At 37.8% G+C, this 21307-nt stretch overlaps 2 protein-coding genes across 2 annotated transcripts; both read right to left on the bottom strand.

Moving 5' to 3' along the window:
• Window positions 1–4624: 4624 nt before the first annotated feature.
• On the bottom strand, window positions 4625–10019 carry LOC127953134 (galectin-3-binding protein A-like). Its single transcript, XM_052552102.1, has 8 exons — window positions 9786–10019; window positions 8172–8224; window positions 7455–7613; window positions 6893–6966; window positions 6564–6770; window positions 6327–6458; window positions 5978–6239; window positions 4625–5850 (listed from the first exon to the last, which is right to left on the bottom strand). The coding sequence occupies exons 1-8, from the start codon at window positions 9843–9845 to the stop codon at window positions 4815–4817; spliced, it is 1983 nt and encodes a 660-aa protein (XP_052408062.1). The 5' UTR covers window positions 9846–10019; the 3' UTR covers window positions 4625–4814.
• Window positions 10020–11691: 1672 nt separating this feature from the next.
• cant1a (calcium activated nucleotidase 1a) lies at window positions 11692–20825 on the bottom strand. The gene is made up of 5 exons (XM_052552126.1): window positions 20660–20825; window positions 17716–17804; window positions 15844–16505; window positions 13989–14192; window positions 11692–13800 (listed from the first exon to the last, which is right to left on the bottom strand). Exons 3-5 carry the CDS (start codon window positions 16481–16483, stop codon window positions 13430–13432), a joined length of 1215 nt encoding a protein of 404 aa, XP_052408086.1. The 5' UTR covers window positions 16484–16505; window positions 17716–17804; window positions 20660–20825; the 3' UTR covers window positions 11692–13429.
• Between the last annotated feature and the right edge of the window lie 482 nt (window positions 20826–21307).

The raw sequence follows: 21307 nt of genomic DNA, 5'->3' as shown, positions 1-21307 counted from the left end.
CGCAACTTTTATTGTAATAGTGATTGGGATATATACAGAGTGCTCTCTTTCATCACTGAAGCCGTCCATAACAAACAGAAACACGTATGGCACCATTTAAATGCAGCTCCCTATCAGCCGGTATCTAATTAAAAAAACTGGTAACAACACATTTACAGTTTAAGTGTGCACTTTGTTCTGGTATCAGGATCAGAATGCTTCATTTGCAATGCTTATTCTGACCATTCTTGTAAAATCAACATCTAGAAATTGTCTGCCCTCCTGACGTTGTTTTCCACTTCTCTCTGCTACAAGACCAAACCGCCCTTTTCTTTTGACGCCCGCTCGTGAAAGGTACCCGCTGCCAGGTAAAAAAAAAAAAAAAAAGAAAATCACATGTTAATTTTTATTGATGTAAAATTGAGTCTTGTGAAGGTTTATTCCTACTGACAAGCATATAATTATAACTGTCATTTTGTCATGATAATATGAGGGATTATCAATATATATTGGTGAGGTACGGGGCTTAGCGATTTCAACCAACTGCTCAAGGCCAGCATGAAAGTGCTCAGGAAAATTGAAAGCCCACTGCTGTGCATTGTCACGAAAGCTTATCATAAACATGTATATTTAAGCCTTGCTAGTTTAAATATTAAGCTATTTTAAAGCATTAAAGCACAAGAAGACGACAGAAATGCATCTCAGATAGGGTTAGGATTTAGTGTGTGTGTGTGTGTTGGGGGGGTTTGCAGCATAATGTACAGTACAGACCAAAAGTTTGGACACACCTTCCCATTCAAAGAGTTTTCTTTATTTTCATGACTATGAAAATTGTAGATTCACACTGAAGGCATCAAAACTATGAATTAACACATGTGGAATTATATATGGAATTATATACATAACAAAAAAGTGTGAAACAACTGAAAATATGTAATATTCTAAGTTCTTCAAAGTAGCCACCTTTTGCTTTGATTACTGCTTTGCACACTCTTGGCTTTCTCTTGATGAGCTTCAAGAGGTAGTCACCTGAAATGGTCTTCCAACAGTCTTGAAGGAGTCCCCCGAGAGATGCTTAGCACTTGTTGGCCCTTTTGCCTTCACTCTGCGGTCCAGCTCACCCCTAAACCATCTCGATTGGGTTCAGGTCTGGTGACTGTGGAGGCCAGGTCATCTGGCGCAGCACCCCATCACTCTCCTTCTTGGTCAAATAGCCCTTGATGCCTTCAGTGTGACTCTACAATTTTCATAGGCATGAAAATAAAGAAAACTCTTTGAATGAGAAGGTGTGTCCAAACTTTTGGTCTGTACTGTATGTTATAATACATTGTGTATATTCCCACTAACCAAAGAGTGACAGCTTTTTAGAGTTTATGAGCACTCTTTGCAAGCTTTCTAGTCTAAAATCCATTTAAAATATATGTTAGCTCTTGTGGCTCCAATGGTTTAAAAAAAAAAAAAATCTTTTAGCCAATCAGCATCAAGTGTTCACTTTCAGCGATGAGGAATGTTGAGAAAAGAAACCTTGTAGGGGAGGCTAGCCTCACATCTGGTAGATCAACATCATAGAGATGCAAATTATATGATAATAGTTTGAACGACTCGCACTGTGCTGGTAATGTATCAAGTACTTACAGTATGATGAGTAGTGTTATAGAATGTTTGATCGCCAACAGATTTAACAAACTGTATTTTTAACAGTATATACACAAATAATAAAATAAAGGGAGAGCACGCCTAAGCTGGATATAGGATATAGCAGTCAGCTTAGTTAAATAGCACAACGGGCAGCTCTCTTTTAACACAGACTTTTAAAAATGGGATGGATGTTTGCCTCAAGTGATAGGACAGGTAAGTGGTATTATATTATCTTGCTGTATACGTGTTGTTTTCTTTACGTTTTCTGGCTATACGCTAGAAGAAGAAAAAAATCAATTTTAAAGTGGTAACGCAAATAATAATAAATATAAAAATTGTCAGGGATCCCCAGACCAAATAAAAGTAATGTGCCTCCTCTATTTTAAAACCCATGATCCGCTACTGATGATTCATGGTTAAGGCTAGACGGAATACTGCTTAGGCTACTGGGCATACACATCTGCATATTATCCAAGCTGACAATATAATGTGAAACCTATGAAAATGGTTGAAAAAGCACATGATGTCATACTGTAATCACTTTTGTGTCCTTTTTGCAGTAAAGGACCTGTAATAGTTTAATGAATCGGAAGATGACATGAACACAAGGTTAGCAGCATTGAAAACAGATGAATGCACCTGTGCATATATAGTTCCCATTCAAGGCAAAATTTGACCGGATTTGAACATGACAGATTTTCTGGTATGTAAAATAAGTACTTTAAAGGAAATCCATAGCTAATTGCCGTTACTGTGGCAGCCAAGAACTGCACAGCTTAACCCTCCGTGCATATTTATATTGAGTTATATTGAAAATGTTTAAAGACTTTTAAAATAAAGACTTAAAACCTTTTTTAGGTACTGTATGTTTGATTATGGTTGGAGCTGAAGTCTGTAGGACTGTGGTTCTCCAGGACTGGCCAATGCAGACTTCAGCTGCAACCCCTGAGTTAGTAGTATATTCTTAAATTTGTAGTCATGCATTTTTGTGTAATATTCATAAAGAATGTGCAAATTCAAACTACATAAGGAATTTTTAAAACAGCTGTTCCAACCAAACAGGGTCCAACGCTGTGCTGACACATGGAAAAACAGCAATGTCTAAAAAATATACATGATCAGTTAAAAAAAAACTGTCATTTTGCATTATTGACACACTGTTTTCCTAATGAATGTTGTTCAGTTGCTTTGACGCAATGTATTTTGTTTAAAGTGCCATATAAATAAAAGTGACTTGACTTGACTTTACATAAAAGAAAGTAAAATAATCATGAAGAACAATAATCACAAAAAATAAAACAAGCAATTTAAAAACATTGAAAACTATAAAAACACTTATTTAAAATTACCCCCCTTGTATTGTCTGAACCCTTGGTATTTCTAACTGACTCCATCCTAGTGATCTGAGTGGTCTGTTTATTCAGTGAACATATCTGCAATATGTTTTGGTCCTAGGTCATTGAGTGATTTATAAACTAGTAAAGGTACTTTAAAATCAGCCCTTAAAGTAACTGGAAGCCAGTGTAAGGACCGGAGGACGGGTGTGATATGCTCTTTTTTTATGGTTCTAGTCAGAATCCTGGCAGCAGCGTTCTGGATGAGCTGCAGCTGTCTAATGGTCTTTTTGGGAAGGGCGGTGAGGAGCCCATTACAATGGTCCACCCTGCTGGTGATAAAAGAATAAACAAGTTTCTTCAAGTCTTGACTGGAAACAAAACATCTAATTCTTGCAATTTTTTTTAGATGATAGTATGCTGATTTAGTTACTGCTTTGACATGACTACTGAAACTAAGGTCTGTCTCCAGAATCACACCAAAGCCCCTTTCACACTGCATGTCGGACCCGGCATATTGCGGGAACATTGCCGGGTCGCCGCCTGTTTGAAAGCAACCACGCCCCGGGATTGATTCCCGCATTGAACCCGGGTCAGGGACCTAGTAACATTGCTGAGTTCAACCCGGGGCGAGCGCTGTGTGAACAAAAGCCAGATGACGCGCGACTCTTTTACCGGCTGTTTTTAGGAAGATCAACTTTCACGAAGGAAGAATATGTGCAAACTGTAATGAAGCAGAGATCAGTTTGTTCCTCACTTTCCGCGCTGACACAGAGATCGTCTGCTTACTTCAGTGAAAGTATAACGTGCCTAATGTTTTCGACTCGTACATTACACGTCACACCCTGATGTCACATGTCGTTACGGGATCTTCACGGGTTGTATGTGAAAGCACACACATATCCCGGGGTCATTACTGGCAGTGTGAAAGTGCAAAATCTAGCGACCCGGGAACAATTGCTAGAACATTTCACCCGTGTATTTGCCGGAATGGCAGTGTGAAAGGGGCTCAAGATTCCTGACTTGATTTTTATTTGATTGAACCCTAGAGTCAAGGTATGCATTCACCTTGAAAACTTCATATTTGTTTCCAAATGCAATGACTTCAGTTTTTTCCTTGTTTAACTGAAGAAAGTTATGGCACATCCAACTATTAATTTCATCAATATATTGGCAGAGGGAATCAGTGGGGCTGTAGTCATTTGGAGATAATGTTAGGTAAATCTGGGTATCATCAGCATAGCTGTGATAGGCAATTTGGTTCTTTCTCATTATTTGACTTAGTGGGACCACATACAGGCTAAACAAGAGCGGTGCTAGAATTGAGCCTTGTGGGACTCCACATCTCATGGACGTCCACTTAGACTTATGCTCTCCTAGACTCACATAATAGCCTCTCCCTTCTAAGTATGACCTGAACCATTTGAGTACCATCCCAGAAAGCCTGACCCAGTTTTCCAGCCTTTCTTTCTTAATATTCTTTCAAAATGATACACCACTGCCACCATTTCTGTTAAAGGCTATTGCAAGTTCATGGTTGTAATTTATTAACTGATAATTTAATCAATTATGATGAGGCTAGTCTTCAATAAATGAATACATTTAAATCAATCAATTTGATCAATTAACACTGTTCAGTCAAAGAAGAATTAAACCGATAGAGTTAATGTAAGAAATATTTTTAATTATATTTTTTAAGTGCAAGGAAAATCAGCTGAAACATTTAAAAGGAATCACTGCAGAAACAAATGACATTAATAATAAAAAAATAAATAAAAAGAAAATGACATTTGATTAAACTTGATTTGAATATACTGAAATGACTGTTGGAAACTAGATGAAGCCAAATATAACTCTGTGCAGTCAGATATACTCTGGACGCACTACAAATCTGAAACTGTAGTCATCAGGACAGGGGTTTGGCAGACCCATACTGCTGTTATCTGGAACCACTGCCATGTCGTTTTTGAAATCTTGAACATGAAATATATTGTTTACATTCTTGCAGCTAAGAATCAACCTGTTGCTGTAGCGAATGGTGCTAGTGTATCTTTCCTGATTACCATATCCGACAAACCTTGCAACAGGAAAAGAATAACATGAAATACCATAGTTAGAGCATTCCTGAGCACTAAGAAACACATGGGCTTGCCACTGGACATATTGTTCTCTGTAAAGAGCACTGGGGTGTGCTGGAGTGGAGAAGGTTTGTATTCTGTTATTTTGGCCATAGTAGTAGTGATGGTATGGGTAATCAATGGTTGTGTCATTGATAAATAGACTCCACTCATCTCCAGTGTAGATTCTGGGTAGATACTCACTACTCATGTTATCCATTTGATTCCTGATCGTAGAGAAAGGCAGAGCGTTGAACTGAAAACCTCTGAGCAGACCAGTTAGGTAGAGTTTCTCATGATTCTGACGGAGAGCGCTTGAGGAAAACTGTTTTTCATAGAGTTTATCCACTGGGAACAAAAGGAAACGGATGTGATTAAGGAGACTTGCCTGTTGATCTGAACTAATCTCATCACCTTTGTCTTTGACCCATGTCTCCAGAGCTTCAAGAAGAAAAGCTTCATCCTTCACAATCAGGTCTGAGCGCTGCAGAAGAGCATCCATCATGTGAAACGAGATGTTGCTCCACACTGGAGAGCTTATGAGGAACTCACAGTTCCAGGAAAGATACTGAAGGACGTTCTCTTGAAGAACAAGGTCACCTGTGCGAACACCGTACTCGTACATGGATAACTGTGTACGGAAAGTGTTGTCTTCAGGAATGAGTGAAGTGAAGGCCCGGCCGACATCCTCCATAAGCTTCTTCACTCCAAAGATGTACGCCAGCTGATGCAGACATTCAGCTGACGTGATGGAAACATCAATCTGCCGTGTGTACAAATACCTGTAAGTAAAACAGATACTGTAAGTGTCTAACACTGATAATATAATCATTTCTGATCTGCACAATTCAAATTCTTAAAGAGACAAGTGGTTTGAGCTATGAAGTCGTGTGGTCTTCAGAAAGCTACCTGAGAAAAGCAGAGACATGATGATGGCAAGTCTGGCTGACATCAACTGTGAGGTTTCTGGAATAATTTGTTATGTTTAGCTCTGGATAAATGATGAGGATCATACGGTGCACACAAAATGTTAATTCTGACTCTTCAGTGACGTCTTGTATGTTAATTCTGAAATTACAGCCATCTCCACTGTCAAACAGAAGACCAAGATCATGGGACAAACCCAGGCTGTTATCCACAGAGAACTGACGATTGCTGGATATGTTTTTACCTGCAATGAAAATGTAATTCAATGCATTAAATAATAAATCATAACAGAAATACACATGCAAATATATGTAGTTGCTGAATTTCTTACCAGTCTCACAGACCACTCCTGCGTCCTCTTTATGTGAGCAGTCAGTAACACCCCAACCTTTGAAGTTGCATTCAGACAATGAGCTTTCCGAGCCTTTACAGTTCATGTCATCCAGCCAGATTGGACCAGAGCCTAAAAACAATAATAAAAAAATTAATTCAGATTAATTAATTTAAAATATAAGACAATTATTTTGATCACAATGTGTAAAAAAATAACCTGCTGTGGAGCTTATACCTTCTCCATATTGTCCTCCAGGCGCAACTGATATTGCTCCAGGAAAACCCAGTTGACGACACACCACTTGTGCTTCAGCCAATTCCCATCCGTCATCACAAACTGTACCCCACTGTCCATCATGGTAGACCTCCACACGACCAGAAGAAGGCAGATCCTCCACCAATCGCACTCTGCCCTCCTGCTTTGGCTGCTTTACTCTGTCATCTTCAACCAGTGACAGAAGATTAAGAAGCCAGAAATGTAGATATATTTATGACATGCAGTATTTTTTTTTTTACTTAAGAAAATTCTCCAAATACAATTCATGAAAGGTTTTATTTACTAACCAAACAGGTTCAGACCCTGTGCTGAAGCACGAAGAAACAGTAGAGCCCATAGAAGGTTCATGATTCTTCTTTTGCTGGAAATATTGCAAACAGCAGGTACAGGAACACAGTGCTCAAATGAGTGAATCACAAAACATCATGCTTTTTCATTATATATAGACCAAATCAAGTCAACTGTTATGAAACTTTAAATAAATTATGCGTAATCACATTTAAGGGGTACCAAATGTTTAATTTCATTAAAATTTATTTACTGCAACATATACATAATTTAATTGTAACACAATTTCATCTTTTTACTTTAGCCCAGCTTAAAACTTGTGGGAACTGTCAACTCTATTTTTTTTTCATGCTTCCGGCTTCGCTACCATTTGCTACCATGCTTACTGCTCTGCACATTGCTTTTTGGTATTTTTCTAAGATGTTTACTTCAGCAGATCAGCACAGTGCTCAAACAACATATTTTTGGCACAAGTACTAAAACTAAAAACTCATTGGGGCTGGAATAATAATAATAATAAAAAAAAAAAAACTTTGCCTCCCACTCCCATCAGCAGCTTACATTCCAGAGATGGGAAAACAACTGCCTACTTTCAAACAGAAGAGAAAGAAAATGCCTCTTGTTAAATATGCTTGTTGCATGAACTGCTGCAAACTTCTACAAAGGATTGTGGTTCTTGCTGGACTTCCAAAACAGGTAAGCAGATGGAAGGAAGATTTTCTGGAAAACATCAATGGGAAGACAGAACAACAAGTCACAGCCACCGGAAACACCAGAGACACAGCCCATCTCACCAGTCACATTATCCCTCAATCCCCCAATAATAGTCAGTAAGAAAACAGACAGAAATCAGCTTGGAGAAATAGAGCCTTCGTGCTTTTTAATGTTGAACTAGCCACAGCTAGACAGAGATTCTTCTCAAACCTTATAAATAGTAACTTAAACAACATTCACACTCTTTTTGCTATTGTTGAGAGACTGACAAACCCCCCAAACACCCAGAGAAGTGCTCTTAGACAGCAAATGCAATGAGTTTGCTTTTTTTTTCTTTCTGAGAAGACCATTAATATCAGGAAGAGGATTAACACATTCTTAAGTTATGCAGAGGTCAGACAGATTCGGCAATATCAAAAAGATAATATGTCTATTTTTGAAGCAATTGATAGCAAAACTTTGGAAGAAATAGTGGAGCATCTAAAATATTCAACTTGCTATCTTGACACACTTCTCACATTTAAAAAATAAATAAATAAACTGTTCAGAAACAGATCGCCTCACTTCTTTTTAGGAATTTTCCAGACTCCCTGAAAACTGCAGTTGTTAAGCCCCTCCTGAAAAAGAGCAATGTTGACACCATTTTGAGCAATTATAGACCAATATAAAATCTGATTCTGATAAAATATCAGTGCTGGTATTACTAGATCTCATTTGACACTGTTGATCATAACATACTTCTACAGAGACTGGAAAACTGGGTCTGGATTCCTGGAATGGTAGTCAAATGGTTCAGGTTATACTTAGAAGGGAGAGGCTATTATGTGAGTATAGGAGAGCATAAGTCTAAGTGGACATCCATGACATGCAGTGTCCCACAAGGCTCAATTCTTGCACCGCTCTTGTTTAGCCTGTATATGCTCCCAAGTCAAATAATAAGTAAGAACCAAATTGCCTATCACAGCTATGTGTCTGATACCAAGTTTAACCTAGCCTTATCGCCAAATGACAACAGCCCCAATTGACTCCCTCTGTCAATGCATTGATGAAATTAACAGCTAGATGTGCCTGAACTTTCTTCAGTTAAACAAGGAAAAAATGAAATCATTGCATTTTGAAACAAAGATGAAGTTCTCAAGGTGAATGCAACAAACAACCAAAAACCAAACCAAAAATCAAGTCAGTTTCAGTAGTCATGTCAAAGCAGTAAATCAGCATACTATCATTTAAAAAATACATTGCAAGAATTAGATGTCCAGTTTCAGATGTGTTACTCTGGTTCATGCTAACTGTGCTTTCTTCAAATTGAATTTGAAACCCCCATTTATCTTAGTTGATAAATGCATTGACATCTCGTATGCAAAAAACATTTTTTTTCCACTGGAAATTTGAATGTGGATTTTTTGAATGTGGAATTTGAAAAGATTTTTGCAATCTGACAATAAAATTACTCTTTCCCAAACATCAGTAAATATAGAAATTACACATTTTTATTCAGAACATGTCTCTGTTACTTTTCCATCTTATGCCAGAGTCATGGCAGGGCCCAGAATGAGATAAAAATGTTTCATTGCTTTCAAACGCAATCTTATCTTCTAAAGCAGAACATAAGCTTCTAAGTCTTGTCATCAACCCAGAATTCTGTTCAGTATATTAATTAGAGCTTGCAACAACTATACAGGGACTGTAACAGATTCCTGATAGAATTATGTCATTTAAAACTTCTATTCATGAGGAATTAAATTAAAACATCACTCAGTTACTTCTGGGATTATTTTTTAACAAATAGGCAGATACATTAAAAAAAAAAAATCTTTTTCAACCAGTAATGTTTTTGTTTACCTGGCCTTTATGGCTCTTAGTGCCACACATGTAGAGAATGCGTTTTGTCCTCCCATTTCTCAATGGGAACTTAAGCAACACAAATTATATTGCACACCTATCAAATTCAAGTCTACTTCTAAGACCTATAGGTGTGCCCAGGTACACCTTACCACACACAAAAAGTAACTTAACAGGTGTACCTCAAACTATGACACCAGTTTACCAAAAACAAATCCACACAAAGTCTGGTGTCGCCCACTTACGTCTGAGTAAGCCTCTATATTGCTCTCCCTTCTTTCCACCTCTCTGCCACAAACAGTCCCTAATCAGAAATCATTTTCAAAATCTTCCTACCTTGTTTTGCTGATTGATCAGGGATGTCACTGAAGAACGATTGTGAGCATTCGCCACCATTAACTGTTGGGGAATTCACAATTAAACCCAAGGACCAGATATGATGAACAAAGACCAGGAGTCAGAGCTGCAGTCAACTGAAGAAAAATTTACAGACAAAATAGTTTGCAGTTTCATCAGCAGAAGCCAGTTTTAATACTCGCAATGGAGTTTGTAGTCCACTCTGTGGACATGTTTGAAACTCCAGCAATTGTACTCTAACAGAGGCCACAAATTACGTCAATACATAGATAAATTTGAAAATATTTGCAGCATATCTTCTAGTGATTATTTTGGTGACAAGTGATCAGAGGTCACTCAAATAGGTCTCTCCAGAGACATATATCTGTCACCTTGGACATCAGAGTGACGGCAAATGACGGTTTCCCTCTGGGGCTGTCTCAGAATCTAGCTGACAAGACAAACGCTTACTCACCCATGAAGAGAACACTTATCTGTACTTCAAGGTTGCCGGGCTCTTCCCTGAATCTTATCAAATATGGTTCACCACACACACACAATGAGAGCAGCTTCTTAGAGAGTAAAAAGGCAGACTAAAGCTATATTCAACTTCTTTCTAACATAGATAAATGTTCTAATCCCTCATTGATCATGTAGATGGGTGGTCCAGATGACCTCTGTGACATGGCAGTCGTGATCCTGGGAGGAGAAGACAGAACTCAGCATGTAAAAGCTTACCGTTTCACATTCCAACTCCTCAACTTCAAGGAAGAAAGAAAACCAGATACATTTTATGTCTAACTACTAATACACAGTAGCTAACAACTTAATTCAATATTGATAACTTTGGCCAAACAAAATCTAATATTAAAGAGTCAAGTGGGGCTTGGGGGTTGCGGGGGCAGACAAATACACAGGGTTATTTGGAAAATCAAAAAAGAAAGTTATTTTCCTTGAAACTAATTAGTAACGCATCTGCCATTGCCTATAGCCCTTGACAGGCTCAGACTACAGATTACAGTGGGATATTTGAAACAGCAATACCAAGAATGGTTACTCATGAAACATTTAGGATGCTTTTGATACCAAGCTTTGTCCTTGACAGGGTACAAGATTACCAACAATCCAAAACATGACATTTCTGAAACTATTTTTTTTTCCCCAAAGAAATAATGGTAAATTACATACTAGGAAATGCATATAAAATAGGAAATATACAAAGAAAAAAAGACAAAAACATTAAAATGGTCCAAGAACTGGTAACTTAAACAGGGTTTGTACGGATACTCCAAAATAAAGTTCCAGGACTTTTAAGCACTGATTTTTGCGGTTTTCAAGGACATAAATCAGATCTCAATAATTAAACGATATTGTTATTTTCTTTCAAATCCTAATAAATTAATAAAACAAAATGGTACAAATAAATTGTGGCACATGCAAATAATGCAATGACTGTGGCAACTTTGACATTTGAAAGGATACTGTGGCAAAGTTATAATTTGATGAGGATCTTTTCATGAATATATTTTTCCTAAAGAATGAAAGCTATGTCATACACTTTTATATTTTAAATTATGAGCTTTATTATGCTCATAGACACTAGGGGTGTGACAATACTCTTAGTTCACAAGGTGAGACAAAATGCAGATACTTGGTTCACTAGAGGCAATTAAATGCTAAATATTTGTCTTTTAATCATCAAAAGTAAAACAATGGAGTTGTATTTTGAAATGTTTTAACTAACAATGTGTTTAACTTAAAAGATTATTTTGCTAATGAAGTAATCAGATAATTTTGACAATTAAGTAATCTGATATCTTTAAAACAGAACTAAGTGGAAAAACAGGATTACTGTGGCTATATTTATAAATAATGTAAAGATGAGGCAATGATAATTGGACTCAAATAAAGTATCAAAACCAAGTAAATGGTTTTATTGAACAACACTGTTAAATACACAATATAATATTCCTATATTATAACAATTACCTGCAGAGGGCACCAACAGCCTGGTGATGTTTCATGTGATTGAACATTCAAATCCATTTAAATTACCATCAAGAGATCATGTGTGAACAGGACCATTTAAAAAAATCCTGGTAAATTCCTTCTGGCAATCATATTATTCTTATGGAGATGACGCGATTGATCTGAGATGTTTACAAAGCTCTGCTGCTTTTTAAATAGCTTTTCTATGTAAATACGATGCTAGATGGAATTTTTTGACCATTGTGCCTCGCAGCTTTTTCAATGCATCACACTCGAGAGCCAGACTTCTTTTCCATTCATCAGCTAACAGGCGTCTCCTGTTTATAAGAGCAAAAACTTCTGATTGGCTAGTAAGATAGTTTGGTTGAGTGTGCCAAATGCAGCCAAACCCCGTATCCAAATGGCATATGCCGGAGAACTTAAGAACTTTAAGCCCTGGTCAATGTTCTAACTAAAGTAAATGAAACACTAACCACCATAATGGTGACTCTTTCCTTCAATGATTGCACTTGTTACAATAAGGTGTCTGCAATAATGGTCAATCATCACTCAATTATCTCATCAACTGCAACACTGCTTTAGAGTTACTTTTAACATTCTTGAATTTGGACTAAAAATCAGCTAATTTAACATGCATTTTTGCCGTGTACTTATTACTGAAATATTATATTTACTATTAGTATGTATAGTAGGTAGATCCTTCAAGGTTGGTGCAGAGGGGTGTCTATCACATACACTAACCACTGGGTGTCTCAAGGAGTGCAAAAATGCTTATGGAAAAAATTCTGAGTGCTTGCTTACATGTCAAGATCCCAAAACTAGATCTCCTAGAAAATCCCAAATATTAAATTTTGCCATTAATTGATTATGAATAAATAAATGCAATTTTCTACAACCACAGAATATCCTGTGCATTCAAATCAAATGTGATCAATTTTGTTTTTATTACATTTTTTTAACAAAATCCCTAAAACCATATAAACTGACTAATTCAAACAACTGGATAAAAGTATGAGGTACACTAAACTCTTTCTTAAAAATCTTCAATCCGTTGTTTTCAGAAAAAAACAAAACAGCAACAACAAATAAATAGCTCTGGTGCATCAATGAAGAATAAAGTAGATATTTTTGACAGTTCAGTTATTTCCAGTTATTTTTTAAAAGTATCCAATCTGTTAAAGACACTGATCAAGAATGAAAAACAAACAAACAAACAAAACAAAAACAACTTAAAAAAAGACATTCAACAAAACTATATGGCAACTGCAATAATCTGTTTACAGTAAACTATTTTATGCATGTACTATAGTCTATAACTTCACTTCATTCACTCAGTTACATTCATTACATGGTAAGTACAGTACTGGCTTGAAAACACATGGTGATAGTTGAAAATGGCAATAAAGAAATTTAAACGATGAAGGCTCTGCTAAGTCTTTTAAAATAAAGGCTCAATGTGTACTAGTTCCTTTAGTCTCTATAATCACAATCACATTTTAGGCAATGGCTGCCAATAGCCAGTTGGCATTATTTGAACATCATTCAACTATTTCAACATAAAGACACCTCAATGTCTACATCTAGATGTACATCATCTAGAAGAAGGTATTCACCAGTCCTTGGCATGTATTTACCTTCATGCAATCCCTTCGACACTAAATGAATTCAAGTCCCTCATACTTCACGTCGCCAATCTTAGTTTCAGGAAGAAGGATTCGGCCATCCAGCGTGAACGCCACAATGTAAGTGGCAACTTTCCCTGCGTCCTCCTCAGACTTTAGAGCAACAATAATCTGATCATCTGTGTTGGGGACAAACTTAAAGGAAGAAAAGCCATGCGTAGGGTTCAAGGGCCCAATGTTTCTCACTTTAATGTCTTGGAAGTCTGGTGAGCAACTGAGCATTAGATTAGTGCCCCGTCGCTCATCTGCTGTCTCCTCGTATCGATCGCTGCTAGCACGTCGTGGCAAGAAGAACCAGCGTTGTAATGTGTCGCTCCAAGCTGCAGACTCATGTATGAGGTACCCTGAGATGACAATAGAAATAAATGAATAGAGACTGGAAATTAAGCATTCATTCTTAGCTACAGAATGGAACATAAGTGTTAGAGCTATTGACACAAAAATTATTGTAATACCAATGCCACTTTTAAAATACAAAATTCACCACTCAATACAAATGCACACTGCATGTAAGTGAAAGGTTGCTGCCTACCAGGGGGGCTGATGCCTGCAGCGCTGCGGAGAGCATTATACTTAGGAACCCAGTTCTGGTGCTGTACATCTCCATGGAATCCCACAACTTTTACCCATTCAGGATTTTCATTCAGCACTTTCCCACTGGTGGTGGTCCACTCCTTCCCCAAACCCCCAACATATAGGTGCTCATCCTTTACTGCAAGCCACTCAGCCTTAAACCCTAGAAATCAGATATCATGTTTGAATTAATTACCTTGTATTTCATCATTGTACATATATTTTAATATGTCAGTCCATGATGAAATGCTAAATGTAATTTAGAATTTAAAATTATGAACGTGACAAAAGTGACATGACATTCAGCCAATTATGGTGACCCATACTCAGAAATTGTGTTCTGCATTTAACCCATCCAAAGTGCACACACACACACTGTGAACACACACTCGGAGCAGTTGGCAGTCATTCATGCTGCAGTGCCCAGGGAGCATCAGGGGGTTCAGTGCCTTGCTCAAGGGCACCTAAGCCGTGGTGTTGCTGGCCTGAGACTTGAACCGCCAACATTAGGGTTAGGAGACTTTACTCTCTAACCACTAGGCCACCACTTCCTTAAAAAATTAAAGTCCTTTGTGTTCAGGTGATGAATATTAAAGTTATACTACACTCTCACAAAAATACGCACAAAGTGTATGGCAAGTGAATACCTTTATGGCAAGTGTGCATCATAGTACCATAACAATACATACTACTGTGAATCTATTACTACTCTAAGTTACTAATGTGCACCCTTTATGGATAAATAAGTTACAAAGGTCTCCCTTTGAGGGAACTGCCCAAGTGACAAGCTTTTGTACCCCTAAAGGTACACTGTGTGCATTTTTTTCACATTTGGCCCTCTAGGGGTTGACGCATAAAACTGCTGAGAAGTCACTGAGAGGCATTGTTTTGGTAATTACAGCAGTTGTACATCAAAACTCTCCCAATATGTCAAATGAGCAGGTAGATCATTTTGGTTTGACTTCTCAAAATCAATTTTGTTGCAAAAGGTGACAAACTTAGATGTTAGATATAACGATTACTATTCATATCAGATAAAGGAGGAGAATATAACTTGGTAAGGCTATTAATAAGCAAACAGACCAAAACACTGCCATGTTATCCTTTCCTTTCTCTCACAAACTCTTTTTGGCTTTAAGTTACTTCCTACTGCTTGTAGAAGTAGTCTGACCTTCATTCCTTTACATACAGATATGACATAAACACACACAGACAAGATGAAACTATGCAGTTTTCTTGATAATCTGTCCCAATAACTCAAACTATGTAAAAAAAATTTTTTACAGATTAATCACAGTGATTTGGGGCAAGGCAAAAAAAGGTTTGGAAAATGGTTTTATGATGTACTTGTTAAAAATTAAAATGTACGTGAAGTAGTTTTAACTATTCAGTTCCCTTATCACTTGACCTTCAAGTCTGCGGAGACTGTCAGAGGTACTGGTGCAAGCACCATTTGTGGCCATCGGGGCAGTTGTGGCCTAATGATTAGACTCAGACTTGTTTCTGAACACTGGCAGGAAATATAGGTGGATGTGTGAACAGCGCTCTCTTCAACCCTCAATACCCAAGACTGAGGTGTCTTCGAGCAAAGCACCTTACAACTCCCTGTGCACTGCGGTAAAAAAATGGCACTGCTCCATGTGTGCACCCATGGTGTATGCATTCAATACTGCTCCTAATGTGTGTGTGTGTGCACTAAATTAGATGGGTTAAATTCTGAGGGTAATGGGTGACCATACTTAGCCTACACATCACTTTGAAAACATTTGGGCTTTTTCATTTTGGTGAAAAACGGTCCTATTAGCAACACTAACCTTTTGAAACCGAGCCATCCCCATCTGGCAATATGACCCAGGGAACTGCTTTAAGTCCATCTATATTATATACAACTCCCGTACGATCATCCACACTGTACAGTTTGCCATTAAACACCACTAATTCGGAGAGTTCCATGCCCCGACCTTTCTCTGCCAGGTGACTTTCCAAGATCACCCTGTCCTGATCCCATTCAACCACCACTGTATCCCCACTCTCCGACAACAGGAGGTGACCCTTCAGCATGTAGCTAAACCAGGTCAGCTTCTTTTCGCTGAGTGAGTTTGTGTCTAGGTCCGCGATGACACCTATTCGGTAGCGTGTGCCCTGTTCTGTGCGCTCTGGTGGACTGAGGGGGTATGTGTCATTGTAGCGGCCCTCCAATCTCACCCCCTGATGACTTAACCTCAAACCATGTTTGCCTCTGGGTTGGGGGTGAAAGCGCAGAAACTGCATGTAGAAGAGGAGGACGAGGGTTAGCGCTGACGCTACCACCAAAATGGCTTTCCATTTGATGCGGAAGCGGGAGTCGGTGGTGTTGGTCATGGATGCCAGCATTGGGAGCCCTCCAACAGAGATGCGCAGAGAGTTCATAGGATCATTTTGTTTAAGACGTGCATAGCCTGGAGAAACAGGCATCAGGGAGGGACAGCAGCCACACCTACGAAGGGAACAGAAACATATTTAGGTCAATGTGGCATTTACAAACATCCCATCTCTACATCCCAGGAGCCTCCTGCCTTCTGATAGTGGCTCCTTGATGGCCGCATATTACATGCAATATTCCAGAAACGGAGCAAATGGAAAACTCTACTGCCAATTTGTATGTGACCACTAATGTTTGGTTTTCATCAAGTATATTTTTTATTTCATTACACTCTACTAAAGATTCACTGGAGTGCCGAGAGTGGTGCACGACCATCACTTATGAGCAAGTAGTAGATTAAGTGAATAAACTCTACTCTTTCCCTATCAGTCAATGTAAACATAATCACAACCTGCTTATCCTGTTCAAATCACCTCATCGCTACCTTTTTAATTCTTATGAGAGATACTGGTTCCAGCCAAACAGGTCCTGTAACAGTGCCAGTTAAACACCAAAATTAAGCACTGCGAATACAACCGTCAGTCAGTTGGTGACCCCCAGTGTTGCATGTGTTGTGCCTGATTACACATCCAAATTAAATGATCCATTCTGGCTACATAACAATCTTGATTTTACAAGTCTATATTGTGTCATTTCTGTGCTCTAGAAGCACCAAATGGAACTTCAGTAATGTTCTTCAAATCTGGAACAGTTTTCCACTCTACTATTGGTCAGACAAACCAATAGCTCCACCCCAAACTCACACCATTGGCTAAGCTAATGTGCTTTTGATGTGCAAACAATTTCAGAGCAATGCTCTGATAACCCCGGTGTGGATTCTCTTCAGGTATATCAACTAACCAAATAACTTGGCTTTGCAAGCTAACCTGGAGTAGGAGAAATTATTATTATTATTTTTTTATGTCACAGCACTTTTAACCCCTTTTTCATAGGGGACAAATCCATTTAGGGACCTTGTTTTTCTGTCGTGGATACAAATTAATTTACTTTAACAGTCAATCCTTCAATGAGATAAACAGGTGCAAAGGTTACAGATTTACAGACATGGATTTTCATTTCTCCAGCATGACTCCTCTAAGTTTATGAACAAATAATATAATCAAGCAGATTATCAAATAACCAAATCTTCTACACTTTAATGATTAAAAAAAACCTTCAAATTAGATGCTTTTATCACTAACAACATTTACAAGCAAGTGTTAGAACACCCTTGTGCTACAAAAGACGTGACTATCTAGTTCGACCCAAGACACCGAACACTTACCAGCTTCTCCAGCTATGACAGGATATACTGATGCCACAGCAGCACTTCGTGTAGGAAATGAGTAATGCTGACGTGGAGGTAAGGAGTGGCTGTGTGAAAGGACAGAACACACACAGGGTGAAAACAGGTACTCCTGGATATTACAGATATGATATGACAAGTTAACCCGTTTAAAATGTTTAGCAAAATTCTCACATTTAAAGGCACAAAATGTACGATTAATTAAAATATCCAAAAACCACTAGAACATTGTTATATATTTTACATTATCCCATATGTTTTGAAGAGTGTTTAAATCCAGAGAAATTAGCAATTTTAACCAGTGACATGGACCATGTCTATAGTGACTTACATGTTACCCTTGGGAGATATCATCAGGAAACACAGTGTTAGCTTTCACTGTTATGCTGATGACACCCAGCTCTATACAACTTTGTGGGGCGGTAAAACATACCAATTTGAAAAACTAGCTGAATGCTTAGTCAATATATTAAAAAAAAATGGATGACAAGTAATGCCTTTATGAAAAATTAACTTTAATATTGACGGGTTACCGTGAATACCTTTAAACTGACACAGTTTTACTCAAACAAAATGGTTAAATGCTTGTGAAGTGACCAAGTCAGAACAGTTCTGGTGATGTTGTTTACGTATATCCTCATTGAGACGGCAGATGCTGAAATTAATGCAAGCGTCACGCGCTTCAGTCTAAAAGCACATCTCTCTGCCATTCATTCATTCACAGACGCGCACCACATGCATGATTCATATTTCAACCAACTTTTTTCGGCTAAACATTTACAGATACTGGTCCATATGGAGATTTGATTCGTTTACAAGAATGTAATAATAATTACTCCAACTTTTAGACTCTCTACTGACCCACAACATATACCCTAAGGGACCATACTCTTTATTAATATATATTTTTTTATTTATCTGAAATGTTAATATTTAACACAGCTGAAAGCCTATCTCTCTATCTACAAGGACAAAAGAAAGGCAGTAAATTATATGGATAATTGTTTAATGGTATAACATCAAGTGAAGCCTGTTATTCATTTTACTCGAATTTACCGACTTCTCTCCCAGATATGAATGTTCCTTATATCATGCTGCTATATGCCATCCATCTCCTTCTAATTATTCTTTTGCTTTCGCTCTTCTTTCTTTCAGCTTTCTCTTTCTGCAAATTGTGTATTAGGAGTACAGTAACAGGGACAAAACAAAACACACCAACACAGCCTCCATTCTTCAAGAAAGATGGGTTAAAATGTGCACACGAAACAAAAACATTGAAAAAACAATTTTATACATCCCCGTTAAATCCAGGCCAAATCACAAAGACTTTTGATTCGCATGGGACTAATATAATCACAGGACCTCGTGTTCAGCAAAAATATGGTAGGTTATTTGCGGGGGAATTTTTACTTAACAAATTACAGACATGGCCGATTTGCAAGGGGTTAAGATCACAGACAACCCCCGCAATTACTACAAATGACTATAGGTCACCAGGTAATACTAGTCCTGTGCGAATAAGGCTTCGGTTAGGCTTCAAACTGGATGTACCCATTTAAAGTGTCCAGCTGCTTAGAACCTTCATGCTGAATAAAACCGAATGACTATTTAAAGAACTACTTATCCAATCCCATCGTGCTCAGAAGGCTCTTCATAGTGCATTTACACTGTGAAGCTGGTGTTATGGAAGTGTTCCACAAGTTTTTAGTAAAGAACAGGTCTGTCAACATTTGCATGAACAGATTTTGATCTATATATTTTCAACGGCAACTGAAAAGTGAAAAAAAAAATCGACAAATACAGAGAGGGCTAATGGAAATGACTGAACATTAAAATTTCAACGGCCACTTCACTGTACTCAAATGCAGCAGCTAAACCAACACTGGAACTGAGGAAATTGGCTTTAAAGTTGTTACATTACATCTCATTTGGTTGATTTGATATGCATTTCCACTTAATGGTGAATGTGCATAAGGATGCATATAGACTGTATTTATGCTCAGTATTTTTGTTTTTTTTCTTCTAATGCATTACATTAGTCTTTTACTGTTTTGAAAAACATCAGTTGCCCTTTTGCAAATTCACTTGGGTGAAACCTTTGTTCCATAAAAAAAACATACAAAAACAAAAATATCTGTATGATATTCACTTTTATACATATTACTCTGACGTACAAATACACATAACTAGAGTTGTAACTTTTTCTTTAATAATGGGCTACTCATTGATAAAAAAATCAATACTCAAACAACAAACTACAGATTTAGAAATGTATTAAAAATAATACAAATTTCTCTGCAGCTTTGTGGCTAATCTTTGGCAATGACTGAATCTTACATCTGAAGACAAGGCTAAAACTACAAATAATTATTTGTATTGCATTAAGTTTCCTGTTATTTGATCACTGAAGAACTATAATCTGTCACTATGATGTGGCCTCTGTTTGTAAACATCTCTATATTGAATCATTAAGTTTAACTTAGTCATTTAGCACCATTTATCATTCAATAACAAGCAATAGGGCAGCTGAACGAACTTGCAAAATCTTCAACCACGTGATGTAAACATTCACTGCTGGACCAATCAAATCGCTTCCTACCTATACAATCATATATTGTTACACAAAGATATAAAACACGTTGTTAAAATGATATTTGTGTGTGTTTGGTCAACTATCGTAGTTACAGTAGGCTACAGTAGAGTTCATCTCCAACTGACATCAACATTAACTACCATCGTAGGCTATAAATCTGTATTTTCAGTGAAGGTATTTCTTGATTTGAATTCATTTCCATTCCATTTCACAAAGTCGTGTTTGCTGGCCCACATAACAGTGGCTAGAGCCTCAGTGAGTTTCTGCATGGACCCAGTGCAGGCTTCTCTAGCTGAAAGTGTTTTTAAAGCGTAACGTTGCTGTACTTACGGTAGGGGTGCAAGACGAGGCTCAAAATGAATCAGGGCTGCTGAAGATCAAACCGCGACTTGTGGTCTCTCATTCCTTACGGAACCATTCAGGCAGCTCTGAGTCTGCACATCCTTCCACTTCCGCAGACTCAGCTGGGGGGAGCGTGATCGAGACAGGGCGCGCAGCAGAAGCAGAACCGCCTTTTTCCGCTCGCACCTGCGTGCATTTTACGCATACATTTTTTTTTTTTTTTGCGCTACACTGTCACAGCAATGAAAACATTGTACACCGTGTGATAAACATGATAGACAGACCGAAAACATAACCTATGGAGAGGATGGCTCTCAAGCGATTTAAGCTTGTGATCTATTCATATCAGCATACACCTGGCTATACCCTTTAATGTAAAGCTTTCAAGTAAAGCACAAAAATAGTGACTGTTACATTTTTTTTTTTTTTTTTGGTAATAATACAGCCCATACAATGTGAAATATTATCTGACCAATATTAAGCACAATACACAGAGCTTATAATGTCAAATATATGCACCAGTGGCTTATATTTACTGATAATAAAATAAAATCCTAAATACTATAAGCCTAGCGTGTTACAATCTTGGTGTAACAGACATGAACAAATCTAGTATAGGCAGTGATAATTCACCCA

This window comes from Carassius gibelio, chromosome B3 (assembly GCF_023724105.1).
Source record: "Carassius gibelio isolate Cgi1373 ecotype wild population from Czech Republic chromosome B3, carGib1.2-hapl.c, whole genome shotgun sequence".
NCBI lineage: Eukaryota > Metazoa > Chordata > Actinopteri > Cypriniformes > Cyprinidae > Carassius > Carassius gibelio.
The sequence above is the reverse complement of the archived record's forward strand: the minus strand, read 5'-3'. Positions and strand labels throughout refer to the sequence as shown.

What these genes read in the sequence shown, in the direction of transcription:
- LOC127953134 (XM_052552102.1), bottom strand. Translation starts at nt 9,845, where the DNA reads ATGGTGGCGAATGCTCACAATCGTTCTTCAGTGACATCCCTGATCAAT. An exon ending in AGGAGTGGTCTGTGAGACTG is followed by an intron (nt 6,240 to 6,326) that starts GTAAGAAATTCA and finishes TTTTCATTGCAG; the next exon opens with GTAAAAACATATCCAGCAAT. An exon ending in CATGTCTCTGCTTTTCTCAG is followed by an intron (nt 5,851 to 5,977) that starts GTAGCTTTCTGA and finishes TTTTACTTACAG; the next exon opens with GTATTTGTACACACGGCAGA.
- cant1a (XM_052552126.1), bottom strand. Translation starts at nt 16,483, where the DNA reads ATGCCTGTTTCTCCAGGCTATGCACGTCTTAAACAAAATGATCCTATG. An exon ending in GGATGGCTCGGTTTCAAAAG is followed by an intron (nt 14,193 to 15,843) that starts GTTAGTGTTGCT and finishes TCTGATTTCTAG; the next exon opens with GGTTTAAGGCTGAGTGGCTT. An exon ending in TGCAGGCATCAGCCCCCCTG is followed by an intron (nt 13,801 to 13,988) that starts GTAGGCAGCAAC and finishes TTGTCATCTCAG; the next exon opens with GGTACCTCATACATGAGTCT.